The sequence below is a fragment of the Phyllostomus discolor genome, chromosome X, assembly GCF_004126475.2.
Source record: "Phyllostomus discolor isolate MPI-MPIP mPhyDis1 chromosome X, mPhyDis1.pri.v3, whole genome shotgun sequence".
In the NCBI taxonomy this organism is placed as follows: Eukaryota; Metazoa; Chordata; class Mammalia; order Chiroptera; family Phyllostomidae; genus Phyllostomus; species Phyllostomus discolor.
This window is the reverse complement of record NC_050198.1, coordinates 74,251,742-74,270,550: the sequence shown is the minus strand read 5'-3', so window position 1 is coordinate 74,270,550 and position 18,809 is coordinate 74,251,742. Positions and strand designations below refer to the sequence as shown.

General features: G+C 36.9%; 1 protein-coding gene across 3 annotated transcripts in view; it reads right to left on the bottom strand.

The window, feature by feature from the left end:
- GRIA3 (glutamate ionotropic receptor AMPA type subunit 3) overlaps nucleotides 1–18,809 on the bottom strand; it is a 394,073-nt gene that overhangs the window by 127,640 nt on the left and 247,624 nt on the right. For all 3 annotated transcript variants that reach the window (XR_004901045.1, XM_028522764.2, XM_028522765.2), the window contains exon 5: nucleotides 18,694–18,747. Coding sequence is in view for 2 of the 3 variants with exons in the window: in XM_028522764.2 (XP_028378565.1) it covers nucleotides 18,694–18,747 (54 nt within the window). In the remaining variant the exon portion in view is untranslated. The remainder of the gene's footprint in view (nucleotides 1–18,693; nucleotides 18,748–18,809) is intronic.

The following is an 18,809-nucleotide window of genomic DNA, read 5'->3' as shown; positions in this document are numbered from 1 at the left end:
AGTGGAATCACTGGGTCATAAGGCAATTCCATTTTTAATTTTTTGAGGTAACTCCATACTGCTGTCCATAGTGGTTACATCAATCTGCACTCACACCAGCAGTGCACTAGGGTTCCCTATTTCTCACATCCTCATCAAAATTTACTGTTTATTTTTTTATTAATGATAGCCATTCTGACTGGTGTGAGCTGATATCTCATTGTGGGAAATGCAAACCACAATGAGATATCACTTCCCCATTGTAAATGTACTACTCAATAAATTTTGATAAATGCATACAACTATTACTCAAAAATTCCGATTAGTTCTCTGAAGTTTTTCTTTTTTTCCTTATAAGTTTTTATTGAAATATAATAATCATACAGAAAAGCATATGGGGAATCAAAGCAGCTCTACCTAATACACAGAAACATAAGGAGGCTGCCAAATACAGGAGACAAAAAATATGGCTCAAATGAAAGAACAGATCAAAACTCCAGAAAAAGAACTGAGCAACACAGAGATAGCCAATCTATCAGGTACAGAGTTTAAAACGCTGGTAATCAAGATGCTCAGAGAAATGATGGAGGTTCAGCCACAAAATAAAGGAAGAAATGAAGGCTACACAAAAAAGAAAAAAATATACAGGGAACCAACAGTGAAGGAAAGGAAGCTAGGATTCAAATCAATGATTTGGAATAAAATGAAGAAATAAACAATCACATGGAAAACAAAGAAGAAACAAGAATTAAAAAAAAAAATGAGCCCTGGCTGGCGTAGCTTAGTGGATTGAGCGCAGGCTGTGAACCAAAGTGTCGCAGGTTCGATTCCCAGTCAGGGTACATGCCTGGGTTGCAAGCCATGATGCCCAGCAACCGCACATTGATGTTTCTCTCTCTCTCTCTCTCTCTCTCTCTCTCTCTCTCTCTCTCTCTTTCTCTCTCTCTCTCTCTCTCTATCTTCCTCCTTTCCCTTTCTAAAAATAAATAAATAAAATCTTTAAAAAAGGAAAAAAAAGAAAAGCTAGATTATTATTTAAAAAAAAGAATTTTTAAAAAATAAGGAGAGGCTTAGGAATCTCTGGGACAAGTTTAAATGTACCAACACCTGAATTATAGGGATGCCAGAAGGAGAAAAGGAAGAACAAGAAATTGAAAAGTTATTTGAAAAAATAATGAAAGAAAGTATCCCCAATTTGGTGAACATAATAGACATGCAAGTCCAGGAGGCTCAGACAATCTCAAACAAGTTGAACCCAAAAAGGGACACACCAAGACACATCGTAATTAAAATGCCAAAGGTTAAAGACAAAGAAAGAATCTTAAAGGCAGCAAAAGAAAAGAAGACACTCATTTATGAAGGAGTTCCCATAGAACTATCAGCTTATTTCTCAAAAGAAACATTACAGCAAGAAGGGGTTGGAAAGAAGTATTCAATGTAATAAAAGGCAAGGACCTACATCCAAGATGACTCTATTCAACAAAGCTATCATTTAGAATGGAAGGGCAGATAAAGTTCTTCCCAGATAAGGTTAAGTTAAAGGAGTTCATCACCACCAAGCCATTATTACAGGAAATGTTAAAGGGACTTATTTAAGAAAAAGAACATGATCAAAACTATGAACAGTAAAATGACAACAAACTCACATCTATCAACAAGTGAACTGAAAAAAAAAAGAAACTAAGCAAACAACTAGAATAGGAACAGAATAATAGAAATAGAGATCACATGGAGGATTATCAGCAATGAGGGAGAAGGGAAAGAATGGGGGAAAAAGGTACAAGGAATAAGAAGCATAATTGTTAGGTACAAAATAGACAGGGGGAGGTTAAGAATAGCATAGGAAATGGAAGAGCCGAAAAACTTATATATATGACTCATGGACATGAACTAAGGTAGGGGAATGATGGTCTGAGGGTGGTACAGGGTGGAAAGGAGCAAAGGGGAGAAAATGGGACAACTGTAATATCATAATCAATAAAATATACTTAATTAAAAATGGAAAGTATATCTATCTTTAAGTATATAACCTGATGAATTTTCACAAACTGAACACATGGTGTATACTTTTCTAGTCATCACTCCTACCCCAGCTTTTAATTTTACATTTCTTTAACATGGACAACCAAATTAGCCTTAGAAAACTTTGCTAGTTAACCAACTTTTTCAATTATTACTCACAGCCCCCTTCTTCCTTTTATAAGTGGGATATGGGTCAATGGAGACTGGACAAAGAGCCAAATAGTTTACATCGCTGAGAATCATTACTCCTTTCAGATAACCACAGAATATTTATTTATGATATTTAAATCCTCACTACCCAAGGATATGCTTTTGTAAATTGATGAGAGAGAGAGAGCGGGTGGGGGGAGACATCGATGTGAAAGAGAAACATTGATTGATTGCCCCCCATAAATTCCCTGACCTGGGATTGACCCTAAAACCTAGGTATGTGCCCTGACAGGGAATCAAACCTGTAACCTTATGGTGTACAGATGATGTTCCAACCAAATGAGTTATCTGGTCAGGGCATAAAGTACTTTTTAGTATTGACATTAACTTGTTAAGATGAGTGTTCACCCAAAGGCTTCTTTCATGAAAGAAGCTAAGACTTGGTGTTTTCTCCCATTTCCTCTATCTGCACGGTAATCAGTAGAGAGGCTCCCTTGTGTATAAAACCTAGCTGAGGCTCCACTGGGGGCTTAAGCCCAACTATTACCCAACTCTCCACTCCCATCCTCTAAACACATATACAAATAAAGAGCCAAGGACAAAACTTTTTTTCATATTTCTGGTTTTTTTTTTTTTTTATTGTTCAAATACAGTTGTCTCCATTTTTCCCCCACCACTGCCCCTGATCCCAGCCATACCCACCTCCGACTCTTATTCCTACCCTGTTTTGGCTTTGTCCATGTGTCCTTTATACATGTTCCTTGATGAGTCTTCCTCTTCTTTCCCCCATTATCTGCCTCCCCACTCCCCTCTGGTTACTGTCAGTTTGTTCTTTCTTTCCATGTTTCTGATTATATTTTGCTTGCTTGTTTTGTTGATTAGGTTCCACTTACAGGTGAGATAATATGGTATTTGTCTTTCACCACCTGGCTTATTTCACTTAGCATAATGCTCTTCAGTTCCATCCATGCTGTTGCAAAGGGTGGGAGCTCCTTCTTTCTTTCTGTTGCATTATATTCCATTGTGTAAATGTACCAGAGTTTTTTTTATCTACTCATTTATTGATGGGCACTTAGCTTGCTTCCAGCACTTGGCTATTGTAAATTGTGCTGCTGTAAACATTGGGGCGCATAGGTTCTTTTGGATTGGTGTTTCAGGATTCTTAGGGTATAATTCCAGCAGTGGAATTGCTGGGTCAAAAGGCAGTTCCATTTTTAGTTTTTTGAGGAGATTCCATACTGTTTTCCACAGAGGCTGCACCAGTCTGCACTCCCACCAACAGTGTACTAGGGTTCCCTTTGCTCACAACCTCACCAGCACTTGCCGTTTGTTGATTTGTTTATGATGGTCATTCTGACTGGTGTGCAGTGGTATTTCATTATGGTTTTAATTTGCATCTCCCTGATGGCTAGTGATGCTGCCAAGGACAAAATTAACAAGTGGCTTTAATTTATTTACTGTGCTGAACCATATTTGTCAATTAACAAGTATTATATAAGAACATTGACCAACTTCCCACCTGCCTGCTGGTAGAGGTAAAGAGAGGGCTCTCTGGTGCTCTCCCATGTCTTAAAAGCCTGGGTGGGCTGGAAAAGTGGAGCTCCCTTCCTTGAAAGAAAGGGGTTAAGAATTCTTTTGCCACCATCTTGGTGTCTAAGATCAATGGCCACAGCATGTACTAGGAAGCAATATCTCTTGTGCCACTCACATCTTGATAAGCATCACACTCCTGTTTATCTAATACTCAGAGCATGTTAAAATGGCAATGGTGAATTAAAAAAAATGGCAGGAGAGAGAAAATATCCCAGAAATCTCCCATCTGCCTTTCTTTAAAAGTATATTTTCTTGATTATGCTATTGTAGTTGTCCCAATTTTTCTCCCCTTTATACCCTTCCTCCCTGCACCTTCCAGCATCATCCCCCTTAGTTCATGTCCATGGGTTGTACATATAAGTTCTTCAGCTTCTCCACTTCCTCTACTATTCTTAACCCCCCCTTGTCTATTTTGTGCTTGCCAGTTATGCTTCTTAGTCCCTGTACTATTTTCCCCCTTTTGCCCCTCTCCTCCCCACTGATAACCCCCCATGTAATTTCCATTGCTGTGGTTCTGTTCCTGTTCTAGTTGTTTGCTTAGTTTTTTTTTTAGGTTCAGTTGTTGATACTTGTGAGTTTGTTGTCATTTTACTGTTCACAGTTTTTGATATTTTTCTAAGATAAGTCCCTTTAATATGTCATACAATAATGGCTTGGTGGTGATGAACTCCTTTAACTGTACATTGTCTGGGAAGCACTTTATCTGCCCTTCCACTCTAAATGATAGCTTTGCTGGATAGAGTAATTGTGGATGTAGGTTCTTACCTTTCATGACTTCAAATACTTCTTTCCAGCCCCTTCTTTCCTATAAGGTTTCTTTTGCAAAATCAGCTGATAGTCTTTTGGGAACTCCTTTGTAGGTACTGTCTCCTTTTGTCTTGCTGCTTTTAAGATTCTCTCCTTATCTTTAATCTTGGGTAACTTAATTATGGTGTGTCTTTGTGTGTTTCTCTTTGAATCCAACTTCTTTGGGACTCTCTGAGCATCCTGGAATTGCATGTCTACTTCCTTCACCTGTATGGGGAAGTTTTCCTTCAATATTTGTTCAAATAAGCTTTCAATTTCTTGTTCTTCTTCTTCTCCTTCTGGCAGTCATAGGATTCAGATGTTGGAAAGTTGGAAGTTGTCCCAGCGGTTCCTCGGCCTCTCTTCATTTTCTGAATTCTTGTTTCTTCATTCTATTCCAGTTGGATGTTTATTTCTTCCTTTTGCTCAAAATCATTGATTTGAGCCCCAATATTCTTATTTTAACTGTTGTTTTTTCTGTATATTTTCCTATGTTTCACTTTGTATAGCCTTCACTTCTTCCTTCATTTTGCAACCAAACTCAATCACTTCTGTGAGCATCCTGATTACCAGTGTTTTGAAGTCTGCATCTGACAGGTTGTCTATCTCCTTGTTGCTTAGTATGGATAATTGAAAGTTGGAAATAAGCGTATTCAAGACTTACTTTCAGAGTATTTATTTTAAAGATATTATGTGGAGACCACCTTCATATACAAACTATTATTAGGGTGTGCTTTGTACAGAGAGGAAAGCAGAGAAGATATGTTGAGTGACTTTCATTGAGTTGATGGTAGATTATGGGTGAGAAATGGGAAAGGTGGCTTGTCCATAGGGGAGATAAAAACAGTAGAATGATATTTGGAAGGCTTCCAAGGACAAGTATCTATTTCACAATTTGTATGAAGGCTGGCTTTGCTTTTAGTGCCATTTGAATTGTTCATTTGGGTGATACTTTGATAGGGAAATGCATGGTAATTGTGGTGATTCAAGTTATCAGGTTGCTAATGAGAGACACAAATCTTTTTCTAGAAGCAGGTCCATCCTCCTGGGAAGATGTAATATGTAGGGTTGAAGATTGCACCATATAAATTAGTACTTGATTACAAGCTGCTTGTACTGTTCATTCACTGTTTTATTCTCTAATCTAATCAGCAAATATACTTTGAACCCTCTTAAGTGCTATCTGTTGGTTCAATGGTGAACCATATCAAACTTGGTCCCTGAACTCATGGCACTTTAGTTCAGTGAAAGTTATTTGTATGAATATATAAATAATTACAAATGGATATAAGTGCTATTAGTAGGAAAAGTGGCTACTGATCTCTTTTTTATTAACAATATGATGAGGTATAACTTAATACCATAAGATCCACCTATTAAACACTGATTTAAACAAAAAATCAGATCATGTGCCTTCTCTGGATCAAATTCTTTAATGACTTTCTGTTGCTGTTGAACAAAGCTAAAATCCCTTTAGCAGGGCTACTACACCATTATATAATCTAAATCCTGTCACTCTATTCTAGCCAAAATTGCCTTCTGACAGTTCAGAGAAGTTATCAAACTTTTCTTTTGCCTTAGTTATAATGTTCCCTATGCATTGCATGAACTTTCCCTGATTCTTCACATAACTGGATCTTTCTCACCATTCAGATCATTGTTTCAAAGTCACCTTTACTAAAAGGCCTTCTCTGGCCAAGCTATCTAGAGTACTGTATCTCCCAAATGCTATTTCTCTTTATTACCAGTCACAGCAGCTGTTATATAACCATGCTAACTATCATAACCTGTCGAAGTTTGTTTTGTCCAATACAATTATAAGGTTATTAAGAACATCTTCTGTTTTTGTTGCAGTGGAGTGGATAAGATATTGGGCAGATAAGTGGTATAGAGAAAATATAACTTACTAAGAAGACTTTCCAAGTAGTATTACCCAAAGCGTATGTGGAGGATCAAAGATGGCAGAGGAGTATGTAGAAGTTACACTAACCTCCTACAAGGACCAAACTGGAATTACAACTAAATTGTAGAGAAATCATCTGGAGTAACTAACTGAAAACTAACTAGCTGGAAAAGAGCCTTATAGCCACAGACAGATGGAAGAAGCCATTTCACCACAACATGACTGGTAGGCAGTGTGCATGAGATTCAAGAAGGTGGGCTGGACTACCATGGGTGGCAGCTGAAGTGCTGTAGGAATACTTCAGCAGCTGGGGGATTCCCCCTGGGAATTATGGGATCTGAATCCCAAGCTGGGCTCCCCAGCCTATGTCACCAGAGCCAGAAAGGAACCTAGGTAATACCTAGCTATAAAAAGTGGCAGAGCTTCTGTCAGGGAGAGGTGGCTAGAGACACAGAGAACCTCTTAAAGGCTCCATGCACAAAATTTCATTTGCAGCCACTTACCCTGTGTGCCAGCAAAGGAGGGCAGAGTGGACTAGAGATGCTTGAGGACAGCCTGGGGTTTATGGCTCTGGGGAGAGAACTGAAGGGACAGTTGCCATGATTTTTATGCTGAGTCACTCCCCATACTGTAGGAGCCATCCTTCTCAGGCAGAGTACTCCTCTCCAAATGGCATCAGTAAGAAGGGAAGCAATAGCCCTGCCCACAGGACTTAACAGCCCCATCCTGTGGAGCTTAAGCCTGGCAGCTGATTTCAGGATAATCGCTAATCAGCTTAACAACTGATGTGGATCTCTGGGAACTCTGTGAGACTTCAGTTCACCCTCCCCATGGCCTGGTGCTGATAAAGGCTGGTCCTGGTGTGCAGTCTGATTTTTTTTTTTGCACACAAACAAGGCTATCAGAGGGAGCCACACACCATGGATCATGGATAGTTCCAAACAAGTTGACCAAGGCCACTCACAAACATCATCTAACAAAGGCCTATACTAGAGTCTTTGCAAACCTACATAATATATAGAAACAAATACAAAGAAGCAGCCAAAATGGGAAAACAAAGAAAGAAACCCCAAATGAAAGAACAAGAGAATACTCTAGAAGAAGAGCTGGATGAAATGAAGGCAATGAATTTTTCAGATAGAGAGTTTAGAGTGATGATTATAAGGATAGTCAACAGCAAGAAGAAAGACATAGAAACCATAAAAAAAGACCAGTCAGAAATAAAGAATGCAATATCTGAAATAAATAATACACTGAAAGGAATAAACAGTACGTTAGATGAGGCAGAGTATCACATCAGTGATTTGGAAGATGGGAGTCTCCCAAACTCTTTTTATGAGGCCATCATCATCCTAATTACAAAACCAGATAAAGACACAACAAAGAAAGAAAACTTCAGGCCAATATCACTGATGAACATTGACACTAAAATCCTCAACAAAATACTGGCAAACCGCATCCAACAATACATTAAAGTGATCATACACCATGACCAAGTGGGATTCATTCCAGGGATGCAAGGATGGTTCAATATTCTCAAGTCAGTAAATGTAATACTTCACATAAACAAAAGCAAGGCAAAAACCACATGATCATATCAATAGATGCAGAAAAAGCATTTGATAAGGTACAGAACCCATTCATGATAAAATCACTCAGCAAAGTGGGAATAGAGGGAGATTCCTCAACATAATAAAGGCCATATATGAGAGACCTACAGCCAACATCATACTCAATGGCCAAAAATTAAAATCTTTTCCACTAAGATCAGGAACAAGTAAGGCTGTCCACTTTCACCACTTCTATTCAATATAGTACTGGAAGTTTTAGCCACAGCAATCAGACAAGAAAAAGAAATAAAAGGCATCCAAATCAGAAAGGAAGAAACAAAAGTGTCACTGTTTGCAGATGACATGATAGTATACATGGAAAATCCTGTGGGTGGGCTGGAATGGGAGTAAGTGGGAGAAAACTGTACTTGAAAAATGATTAAAATAAAATTTAAAAAATAATAAAAAAAAGAAAATCCTATAGACTCTAACAAAAAACTGCTTGACCTACTAAATGAATTTGGCAAAACAGCGGGATATAAAGTCAATATCCAGAAATCAAAGGCATTTCTGTACACAAACAATGAAACAGCAGAAGCAGAGATCAAGGAAAAAATCCCATTTGAAATAGCAAAAAGAAAAATAAAATATCTAGGAATAAACCTAACCAAAGAGGTAAAAGACCTGTATTCAGAAAACTATATAACACTCAGGAAAGAAATCAAGGAAGACACAAACAAATGGAAACATATACCGTGTTCATGGATTGGAAGAATTAATATCATCAAAATGTCCATACTACCCAAAGCAATGTACACATTCCATGCAATTCCTATTAAAGTACCAATGGCATATTTCACAGACATAGAACAAACACTTCAGAAGTTTATATGGAATCATAAACGACCCCGAATAGCTGCTGCAATTTTGAGAAAGAAGAGTAAAGTAGGAGGGATCACAATACCCGACACTAAACTATACTACAAGGCCACTGTCATCAAAACAGCCTGGTACTGGCATAAAAACAGGCACATAGGCCAATGGAACAGAACAGAAAGCCCAGAAATAAACCCAAGTCTCTATGGTCAATTAATATTTGACAAAGGAGGCAGCAACATAAAATGGAGTAAAAATAGCCTCTTCAACAAATGGTGTTGGGAGAACTGGACAGCCGCGTGAAAAAACATGAAACTTGAACACCAACTTACACCATATACAAAAATAAATTCGAAGTGGATAAAAGACTTAAATATAAAATGTGACACCATTAAAGTCCTAGAGGAGAACGTAGGTAGGAAAATCTCAGATATTTCACGCAGAAACTTTTTTACTGACTTGTCCCCTAGAGCAAGGGACATAAAGGAAAGAATAAACAAATGGGACCTCATCAAAATTAAAAGCTTCTGCACAGCTAAAGAAAACAGTATCAAAATTAAAAGAGAACCAACTGTATGGGAAAACGTATTTGCCAATGACAGCTCAGACCAGGGTTTAATCTCCAAAATATATAAAGAACTTACAAGACTGCACTCTAAGAAGACAAGGAATCCAATTAAAAAGTGGACAAAGGACTTGAACAGACACTTCTCCAAGGAGGACATATAGAAAATCCAAAGACACATGAAACGATGTTCAATATCGCTAGCTATCAGAGAGATGCAAATTAAAACCACAATGAGATACCACTTCACACCAGGCAGAATGGCCATCATAAACAAAGCAACAAACAACAAGTTTTGGAGAGGCTGTGGAGAAAAGGGGTCCCTAGTGTACTGTTGGTGGGACTGCAGACTGGTACAACCACTATGGAAAGCAGTTTGGAACTTCCTCAGAAAACTAAAAATGGATCTGCCTTTTGACCCGGCAATTCCACTGCTGGGACTCTATCCTAAGAACACTGAAACACCTATCCAGAAGAACTGTGCATCCCAATGTTCATAGCAACACAATTTACAATAGCTAGGTGCTGGAAGCAACCTAGATGCCCATCAGTGAATGAATGGATCAAAAAACTATGGTACATTTACACAATGGAATTCTATGCAGCAGAAAGAAAGAAGGAGCTCCTACCCTTTGCAACAGCGTGGATGGAGCTGGAAAATATTATGCTAAGCGAAACAAGCCAGGCAGTGAAAGACAAATACCACATGATATCACCTTTAACAGGAACCTAAACAACAAAACAAAGAAACAAGCAAAATATAACCAAAGACACTGAAATAGAGGAGAGGCTGACAGTGACCACAGGGGAGAGTAGATGGAATTTCAGGGGACATTGGGAAGGGTTCACTGGAACAAACTTAAAGGACACATGGTCAAAAACTAGGGGAGAGTGGTAATGGGAGGGGAGGGTTGGGAGGGGGGGCTGGACTAGGAGTAAAAAGGGGAAAACTGTAGTTGAACAATGATTAAAATAAAAAATTAAATGAACCATATTCGAAGGAAAAAAACAAAACAAACAAAGAAAAAAAGGAAATAAATGGAGTCTAAAAAAATTATAAAAGTCAATGAATCCAAGAGCCATTTTTTAAAAGATAAGCAAAATTGACAAACCTTTAACCAGACTCCTAAAGAAAAAAAAAGAGAGGACCCAAATAAATGAAATCAGAAATGAAAGATGAGAAATAACAACTGACATTAAACAAATACAAAGAATTGTAAGGCAGTATTATGAACAACTATATGTCAACTAACTGATCAACCTGGACAAATTGGATATATGTGTAGAAACATACAGTTTTCCAAAAGTAAATCAGGAAGAATCAGAGAATTTGAATAGACAGATTACACCTCATGAAATTGAAGCTGTGATCAAGTAAAAGATAGAAAATTGTACTTCAACAACAATTAAAATAAAATAAAATAAAATAAAATAAAATAAAATAAAAACTCCCAAGAAACAAAAGACCTGGATGAGATGGCTTCACAGGTGAATTTTGCCAAATATTCCAGGAAGAATTAACACCTCTCCTTCTCAAACTATTTCAAAAATATTAAGAGGAGGGAAGTTTCCCAAGCTCATTTTATGAGACCAGAATTATCCTAATTCCAAAATGAGATAAAGACACTACAAAGAAAGAAAATTATAAGTCAACATCCCTGATGAACATAGAGGCTAAAATCCTCAACAACATATTAGCAAACTGAATACAGCAATGCATCAAAAAGATCAGACACCATAATTAAGTGGGATTTATGCTGGGAATGCAAGGTTGGTACATTTGCCAATCAATAAATGTGTTTATAAACATAAACAAAGTGAAAGATAAAAACCACATGACCATTTCAATAGATGCAGAAAAAATATTTGATGAAATCCAGCACCTATTTATGATAATGATTTTCAGGAAAGTGGGATTAGAGGGAACATACCTAAACATAATAAAGGCCATATATAACAAACCCACTGCCAGCATCATATTCAACAGGCAAAAACTACAAGCTTTCCCTTAAGAACAGGAACAAGACTGGGATGTTTGCTTTCACCTCTCTTATTCAACATGGTACCAGAAGTCCTAGATGCAGCAATCAGACAAGAAGAAATAAAAGGCATCCAAATTGGAAAGGAAGAAGCAAAACTGGTTATTTGCAGGTGACATGATACTGTCCATGGAGAACCAAAAAGATTCTACCAAAAACTACTAGATCTGCTTTTTGACCCAACAATTTGAGTGCTAGGATTATATCTTAAGAACCCTGAAACACCAAAAGAACCTATGAACCCCAATGTTCATAGCAGCACAATTTACAATAGCCAAGTGCTGGAAGCAACCTAGGTACCCATCAGTAAATGAATGGATCAAAAAACTATGGTACATTTACACAATGGAATTCTATGCAGCAGAAAGAAAGAAGGAGCTCCTACCCTTTGCAACTGCATGGATGGAACTGGTAAGCATTATGCTAAGTGAAATAAGCCAGGTGGTGAAAGAAAAATACCATATGATCTCACCTTTAACAGGAAGTGAATCAACAAAACAAACAAGCAAGCAAAGTATAACCAAAGACACTGAAATAGAGAACAGGCTGACAGTGACCAGAGGGGAGAGGGCAGGGAATTTCAGGGGAAAGGGGAAGGGTTTGCAGGAGCAAGTATAGAGGACACATGGACAAAAACCAGGGGGAGTGGAAATGGCTGGGAGCTGGGAATGGCTGGGGGGATGGTTTGGGATGGGGGTAAAAGGCAGAAAACTGTACTTGAACAACAATTAAAATAAAAAAAAACTACTAGAACTGAATAATGAATTCAGCAAAGTAGCAGGATACAAAATTAATATCCAGAAATCAGTTGCATTTCTGTATGCCAATGATGAACAAATAGAAAAGGAAATTAAGAAAACAATCCCATTAACAATTGCTTCAATAAGAATAAAACATCTATGAATAAACCTAACCAAGGATGTAAAAGTCCTGTACTTGGACAATTATAAGACAATGAAGAAAGAAATTGAGGAAGATACAAATAAGTGGAAGCACATACTGTGTTCATGGATAGGAAGAATTAACATCATTAATATGTCCATGCTACCCAAAACAATCTATAGATTCAATGTAGTTCCTACCAAGATTGCAATGACATATTTCACAGAACTAGAACAAACATTTCAAAAATTTATATGGAATTACAAAAGGCCCTGCATAGCATCAGTGATTCTGAGAAAGAACAAAATTGGAGGAATCATGCTACCTAATATCAAACTATACTACAAGGCCATATTAATCAAAAGAGTCTGGTACTGGCGTAATAACAGACACATAGATCAATGGAACAGAATAGAGATTCCAAAGATAAACCCACATGTTTATAGTCAATTAACATTCAATAGAGGAAGCAAACACATACAATGAGCTAATGATAATGTATTCAATAAATGGTGTTGGGAAAATTGGGTAGATAACATGCAGAAAAGTGAAACCTGACCACCTTTTTACACCACACACAAGAATAAATTCATAACGGGTTAAAGACTTAAATATTAGACCCCAAACCAAAAAAATAGTAGAAGAAAACAGGCACCAAAATCTTGAATATTGTTTGTAGCAATATTTTATCAGATATATCTCCCTGGGCAAGGGAAATGAAATAAGAACAGGAACAAGACTGGGATGTCTAAATAAATGGGACTACCTCTAACTAAAAAGTTTTTGCACAGTAAAGGAAACCATCAACAAAATAAAAAGACAATGGGAGAACATACTCACCAATACATCTAAAAAAGGGTTAATATCCAAAATCTATAAGTAATTTACAAAACTCAACACCAAAAAAAGAAATAACCTAATTAAAAAATGGGCAAAAGACCTAAATAGGCATTTCTCCAAGGAGAACATACAGATGGCTGATAGACATATGCAAATATGATCAATGTCAGTAATCATCAGAGAAATGCAAATTAAAACCACAATGAGATATCATCTCACACATGTCAGAATGGCCATTATCAATAAATTAACAAACAACAAGTGCTGGCGAGGACGTAGAGAAAAGGGAACACTTTTGCACTGTTAGTGAGAATGCAGATTGGTGCAGCCACTGTGGAAAGCAGTATGGAATTTCCTCAGAAAACTAAAAATGGAGGTGTGTTTTGACCCAGCTATTCCACTTCTGGGAATATATCTGAAGGAACCCAAAACTCTAATTTGAAATAACGTAAGCACCCCTGTGTTCATTGCAGCATTATTTACAGTCGCCAAGATACAGGAGCAGCCCAAGTGTCCATCATTAGATGAGTGGATTAAATAAGAATTTTTAAAACATGAAATACCTGAGTATTTAGTCAGGGTCACTGACTTCTTTTCCTTTAGATTGTCAAATAAAAAATGACAACATCCAACACAACAATAGCTGTCTGGTGTGAATAAATGAAAATTATATCTTTTGTCACATTGGCAAAAATATATTTTTGGTGTGTTATAGAATATTAGTAATTAGTTTATGGGTGCCATGAAATTACAAAGGTTGAGAATTCCTGTTCTATTTTTATTGATCCTCTAGGTCTTCATTTTTGTTACAACTTAACTAACTAAGGGTACTCACACACCGTTTGGTTTTTGCCCACCTGGGCTGATTTTAAGTTTGCCTTATGAGTTTATATCACCAAGGATAATAGCATTTTGCTTCACTGTTTATGCCCTGGTGTTCACCTAGCTACCCTCTCACCCCTAGCCTTCCCTAGTGCAAATTGACCCTCCATGAGGAAGAAATATAAAGCTGGAAGTATCCTTAGAAGTATTTTACAAATTTTAAATATTAGTATACCGCCTTTACAGGTTTTTTTTTTTTTTTTTCTGTAGGTGGATTATCATTTACCTGATATTTTTCTTTACATTGACTAAGTTTTTAAACCTAGGTGCCTTCTGTAGTTTCATTCTTAAAAATGGTATCTGTAGTCCTGTCTGGTGTGACTCAGTGGATTGAGTGCTGGCCTGTGAACCAAAGGGTCACTGGATAGATTCCCAGTCTAAGGCACATGCCTGGGTTGCGAATCAGGTCCCCAGTGGCGGGTGTGCAAGAGGCAACCACACATTGATGTTTCTCTCCCTCTCTTTCTCCTTCCCTTCTCCTCTCTAAATATAAATAAAATATTTTTAAATGGTTAAAATGGTAAATTAGAAAAAAATGATATTTGTAAAATCATAGAATTGATGGGGTAGTCATCTTTTTCTAATACACATTTAATATAAATTCAAAACCAATTAGTTTAAGAAGTTTTGCTATGTACTACCTAAAATTATCTCATGTACAAATAGCACACTTTGGGAAATGGTGATACGGTCTAACTGTGTACTTTACAGGTTAAGAAACAGCTTCAGAGAAGTTTGGTTTGTCACAAGGTTAGTTAGATGAATTCTTGGGATTTACACCTATTTCCTAACTCCTGGTCTAGTGCTTTTTCATTATGCCTAGGGTTAATATAGTGTTCTGCACACTATTAGTAACATATATGAGATAATTAAATCACAACATATAACATGCCTGGCAATGCAGTATTAAAGGATTCCGATCCAGGACCTTACCATGAAAGAAAAGAGGTTGTCTGACTGACAAATTGTATAAATGTGGGTTACCTCTAGTACTTGAGTAGAGAAACATTACCACCTTAGGGAGAGTCCTAAAAGAGAAAACAATAATTAGTCATGAAACCACCCATACAAGAAATGATATCACCAACTGATACAGAATTTGTAAGATACTTACTTGCTCTATTAGGATGTCTACTTCTGACCCGACCAGATAACATCTCTGGCCTGTGCTGCTGATGGAATCTTTTGTTTCTTCCAGGGATTTCAACAATTTAAAACTTTCTGCAGCTTGTAGTCCACTGTGACATGTACATCCTGATATGTGAAACCCTTTGTTGAAATACTCATGGTCTGTTCAAATCTTCTCATTTGAGGATCGCTACCAGGGTAGGTACATGTAGAAACACACAGAAGTCTTTGCCAGATTACCTGGTGCAGGTAATTCCAGAAAGCTTAGGTAAACAGTGTTACTGTTTTTGATTTTGCATTTGTAGAAGAAGGCAGTGGTTCTGCGCTGTTGTTACATGAAGACTCAGGTTAGAATTCATTCCCCTGTATATACCATATGTCCTTAACTTTCATCCAACTGGCTCATCTTGAAAGGCCACATGGCTCATCTTGAAAAGAAACTCTTCTTAGATCCACTTACCATTTTTTGATCATGTAAATGCCTTCTGAATAGTTTTGGTTTGGTGTGTGTGTGTGTGTATGTGTTTGGTGGAGAGGTTTAGGGTATTTTTAGTTTGTTTAAAAAAATCTGGAAATGATGGTAGGGATAATCTGTCTTATCAAAGATTAGCAAAATTTCCTATCTCTATTGCCCATATGCAATGTGATATAGAGTACCAGACTTACAGAAACACACAGCTGCGTCAAATGAACAGAAGGTCACTAGAAGAAGAGAATGGGTGGCAACTCAAAGCATAGTGATAGATTAATGTATTCATTACATAGACTGACATGACACTATACATTACATTTTTCTCAGGGAGCAGACTTTGCTTTTTCTTGTAGTAGATATCCTCCCAAGGTTTCATAATTCTGAGTTCTGTGTTAGGCATTCGGTTTATCATTCTTTTCCCTACTCTTGTAGTGATTCTCTCTTGCAGTTCTATCACTCCACAGCTTTACATTTCTGTCACATCTGAGTTTCAAAGTTGAAACCAGAGCTCACCTGAAGGATTGTCAGTAGTATCATGGAGGTCTAGTTAGAATTCTAGAGTGGGAAAAGTTTTTAATAGATCATCTGGTCATCTTAGGCTAACTGAGACAGCCATTGATGTGCTTGGCTCAAATCTCCCTTTAAGACAAAACCTGTATTCAGGGGTTGATTTAGATGACAGTCTCCAGCTTCTGGTGCCTTTAGGATCTGCCTCATCTTTCAAATGGGAGGTGTGTGCTTCTTGGGCAGCTGCCAGCCAATTGCTAAGCCAAGTAGGGGTATACAATGGCTTGCCATTTGGGGCCAGCATGGGGTTCTACTATGTTCAGTCTTTGTATAGGAGTTTCCAGTTGTGCTTGCCATGACTCCCTTCCATTCCTTTTCCTTTGCTGATATCAGACTTGCATTGTGGTCTGAAGCTCTACCTGCCTAGTTTTGTTTCTCTACCTTTTATTTTTCATAGGTACTACTCTCAATAAATGTCTTGTACTTCTAATTATAACTTAGCATCTGTTTCCAAAGGACCCAACCAATACATTAATAACTCCCCAAAGTTACCAAAGATATCATAGCTAGCTAGTAGCAAAGTCAGTATAACAACCCAAACTTTCTGACTCCAGGTTCAATATTTTCCCAAATTCCAGTGGTCCAAGTACCACCACAATCATGTATACAACAAAACAAAACAAAACAAAACAAAACAAACAGATTTTGTTATCTGTTTGTCCACCGTGCCATTATTTATGTGATATATTAAAAATTATTTCACTTGTTATTAAATCTCTACTTTAGACCTGTATGAAGTAATACTATTCATAAAATTTGGATTTTGATGTACTAGTTTTATATTTTTCTAATACATATTAGATAAATATAATACCATTACAATAAAAACGTTTTTGTGTGTACTACCTAAAGTCATATCATTTATTTACTGTCAGTGATAGGTGAACACTAGGACTTAAAGGCAGAGTGGAAGGAAAAGGTAGAGGGAGGGAGGGAGGAAGGAAGAAAGGAAAAAGGAAAAGGGAAATATTTGCTGGTGAGGAAGAAATTGTAAAAACCCATCAATAACGGCCTCAAGTCCCTTGCTGTGACCTCCATGTTTCCTGCCAAGCTCTGGTTTAATCTTTAGTGAGTCAACAAATATTCTTTCTTTTGGTTGCCTGAAAACATATTGAACGTATTCAGATGTAAATTAAGAATCAAGATCTCTCCTTCTAAAAGAGTCAATTCATTTGTTCCTAAATTGGACTGAAATGGTCCACTTCCCACAATTTATCAGAGAAGAAGCACACCACATTTCAAAGCAGTAGCCCTAAACTTCATCTTATAAAGTATTTGAGTGTATACACTTCCTAAGAAAACAAGGTTTAAGTAACATTTTCTTTCTTATTTTAAAAATACTCATTATTAAACAAACTAAGATTTTTCTTGATTTAAGAAATCTAAGGATATAATTACAATAATCTTTCAACTTTGTTACCATTCTTTTGGTTTAAGAGCTCTGTAATGATTATGATTCTATTGTGTTAATGAAACAAAATTGAGGTAAGAAATTATGTTATATAATAATTTAATAGATTCCTAGTATCATAGTGATAATTTAACATTCCTCTTTTGTTTCACGGAGATGGTATTACTCAGAACTTCTGCCAAAAACATATTAATGATTTAGAAGCCATTTTATTCACTCCTAAACCAACTGTTCTTTTAGAGAAAGAAAAGCTATACCTAAAGGAAATACTAGCTTCTAGAATGTCACAAATTTTAAAGGCATGGGAAGTTTGAAGGTGAAAATTCAAGTTGTGTTTTATCATAAGTAGAAAGGTAGCTATACACTTAATATTCCATGTTTAAACCTATTTATGGCATCTGGTTTGAAAAGATTTGGTAGTGGTCTACTTCAGGAAAGACAAATCCAGTACTGATGTGCATGTACACTTGAATCAATTGGGGAAAGAGTCAGTTTCATTTGTCTTCATACCTTGTTTTACATTTCAAACCTAGGTAAAATAGTTTACATTTCAAATCCAAAGCAAATCTAAGAATAATAAGTGAAAAATAATATAAAATTATTATTTTTTTATTTTTTAAAGATTTTATTTATTTAGTTATAGAAAGAGGGGAAGAGAAGGAGAAAGAGATGGAGAGGGAGAGAAACATGACTGTGTGGTTGCCTTTTGCATGCCCCCAACTGGAGACCTGGCCCACAACCCAGGTATGTGCCCTGACAGGGAATTGAACTGGTGACTTTGGTTCACAGGCCAGCACTCAATCCACTGGGCTACACAGCCAGGGAAAACTATTATTTTTAAATGAGAAAATATAAGCTTCATGGCTGAAACAGAAACAGCACAATTGAAAACAAGCTATTATATTCAGGTTTTGGTATTTACTGACTCATTTTTGCAAACATCTGGAGAACAAATTAGGTATTTCATGTATTTCTTTAGATGATTACAGATGACACAAAGTAAATAGAATATATTGCCCTGGGAAACGTAAAGTCTGCTTGTTCTTACCAAGTTAGCAAGCATGTAGTGGTAACCTCTTGAATGTTTCCCCAGAATCACAACCTGCAGAAATAATAAGAAATATTGTTTATTCAAGAAGGACATTTTCAATTGCACAATCAATG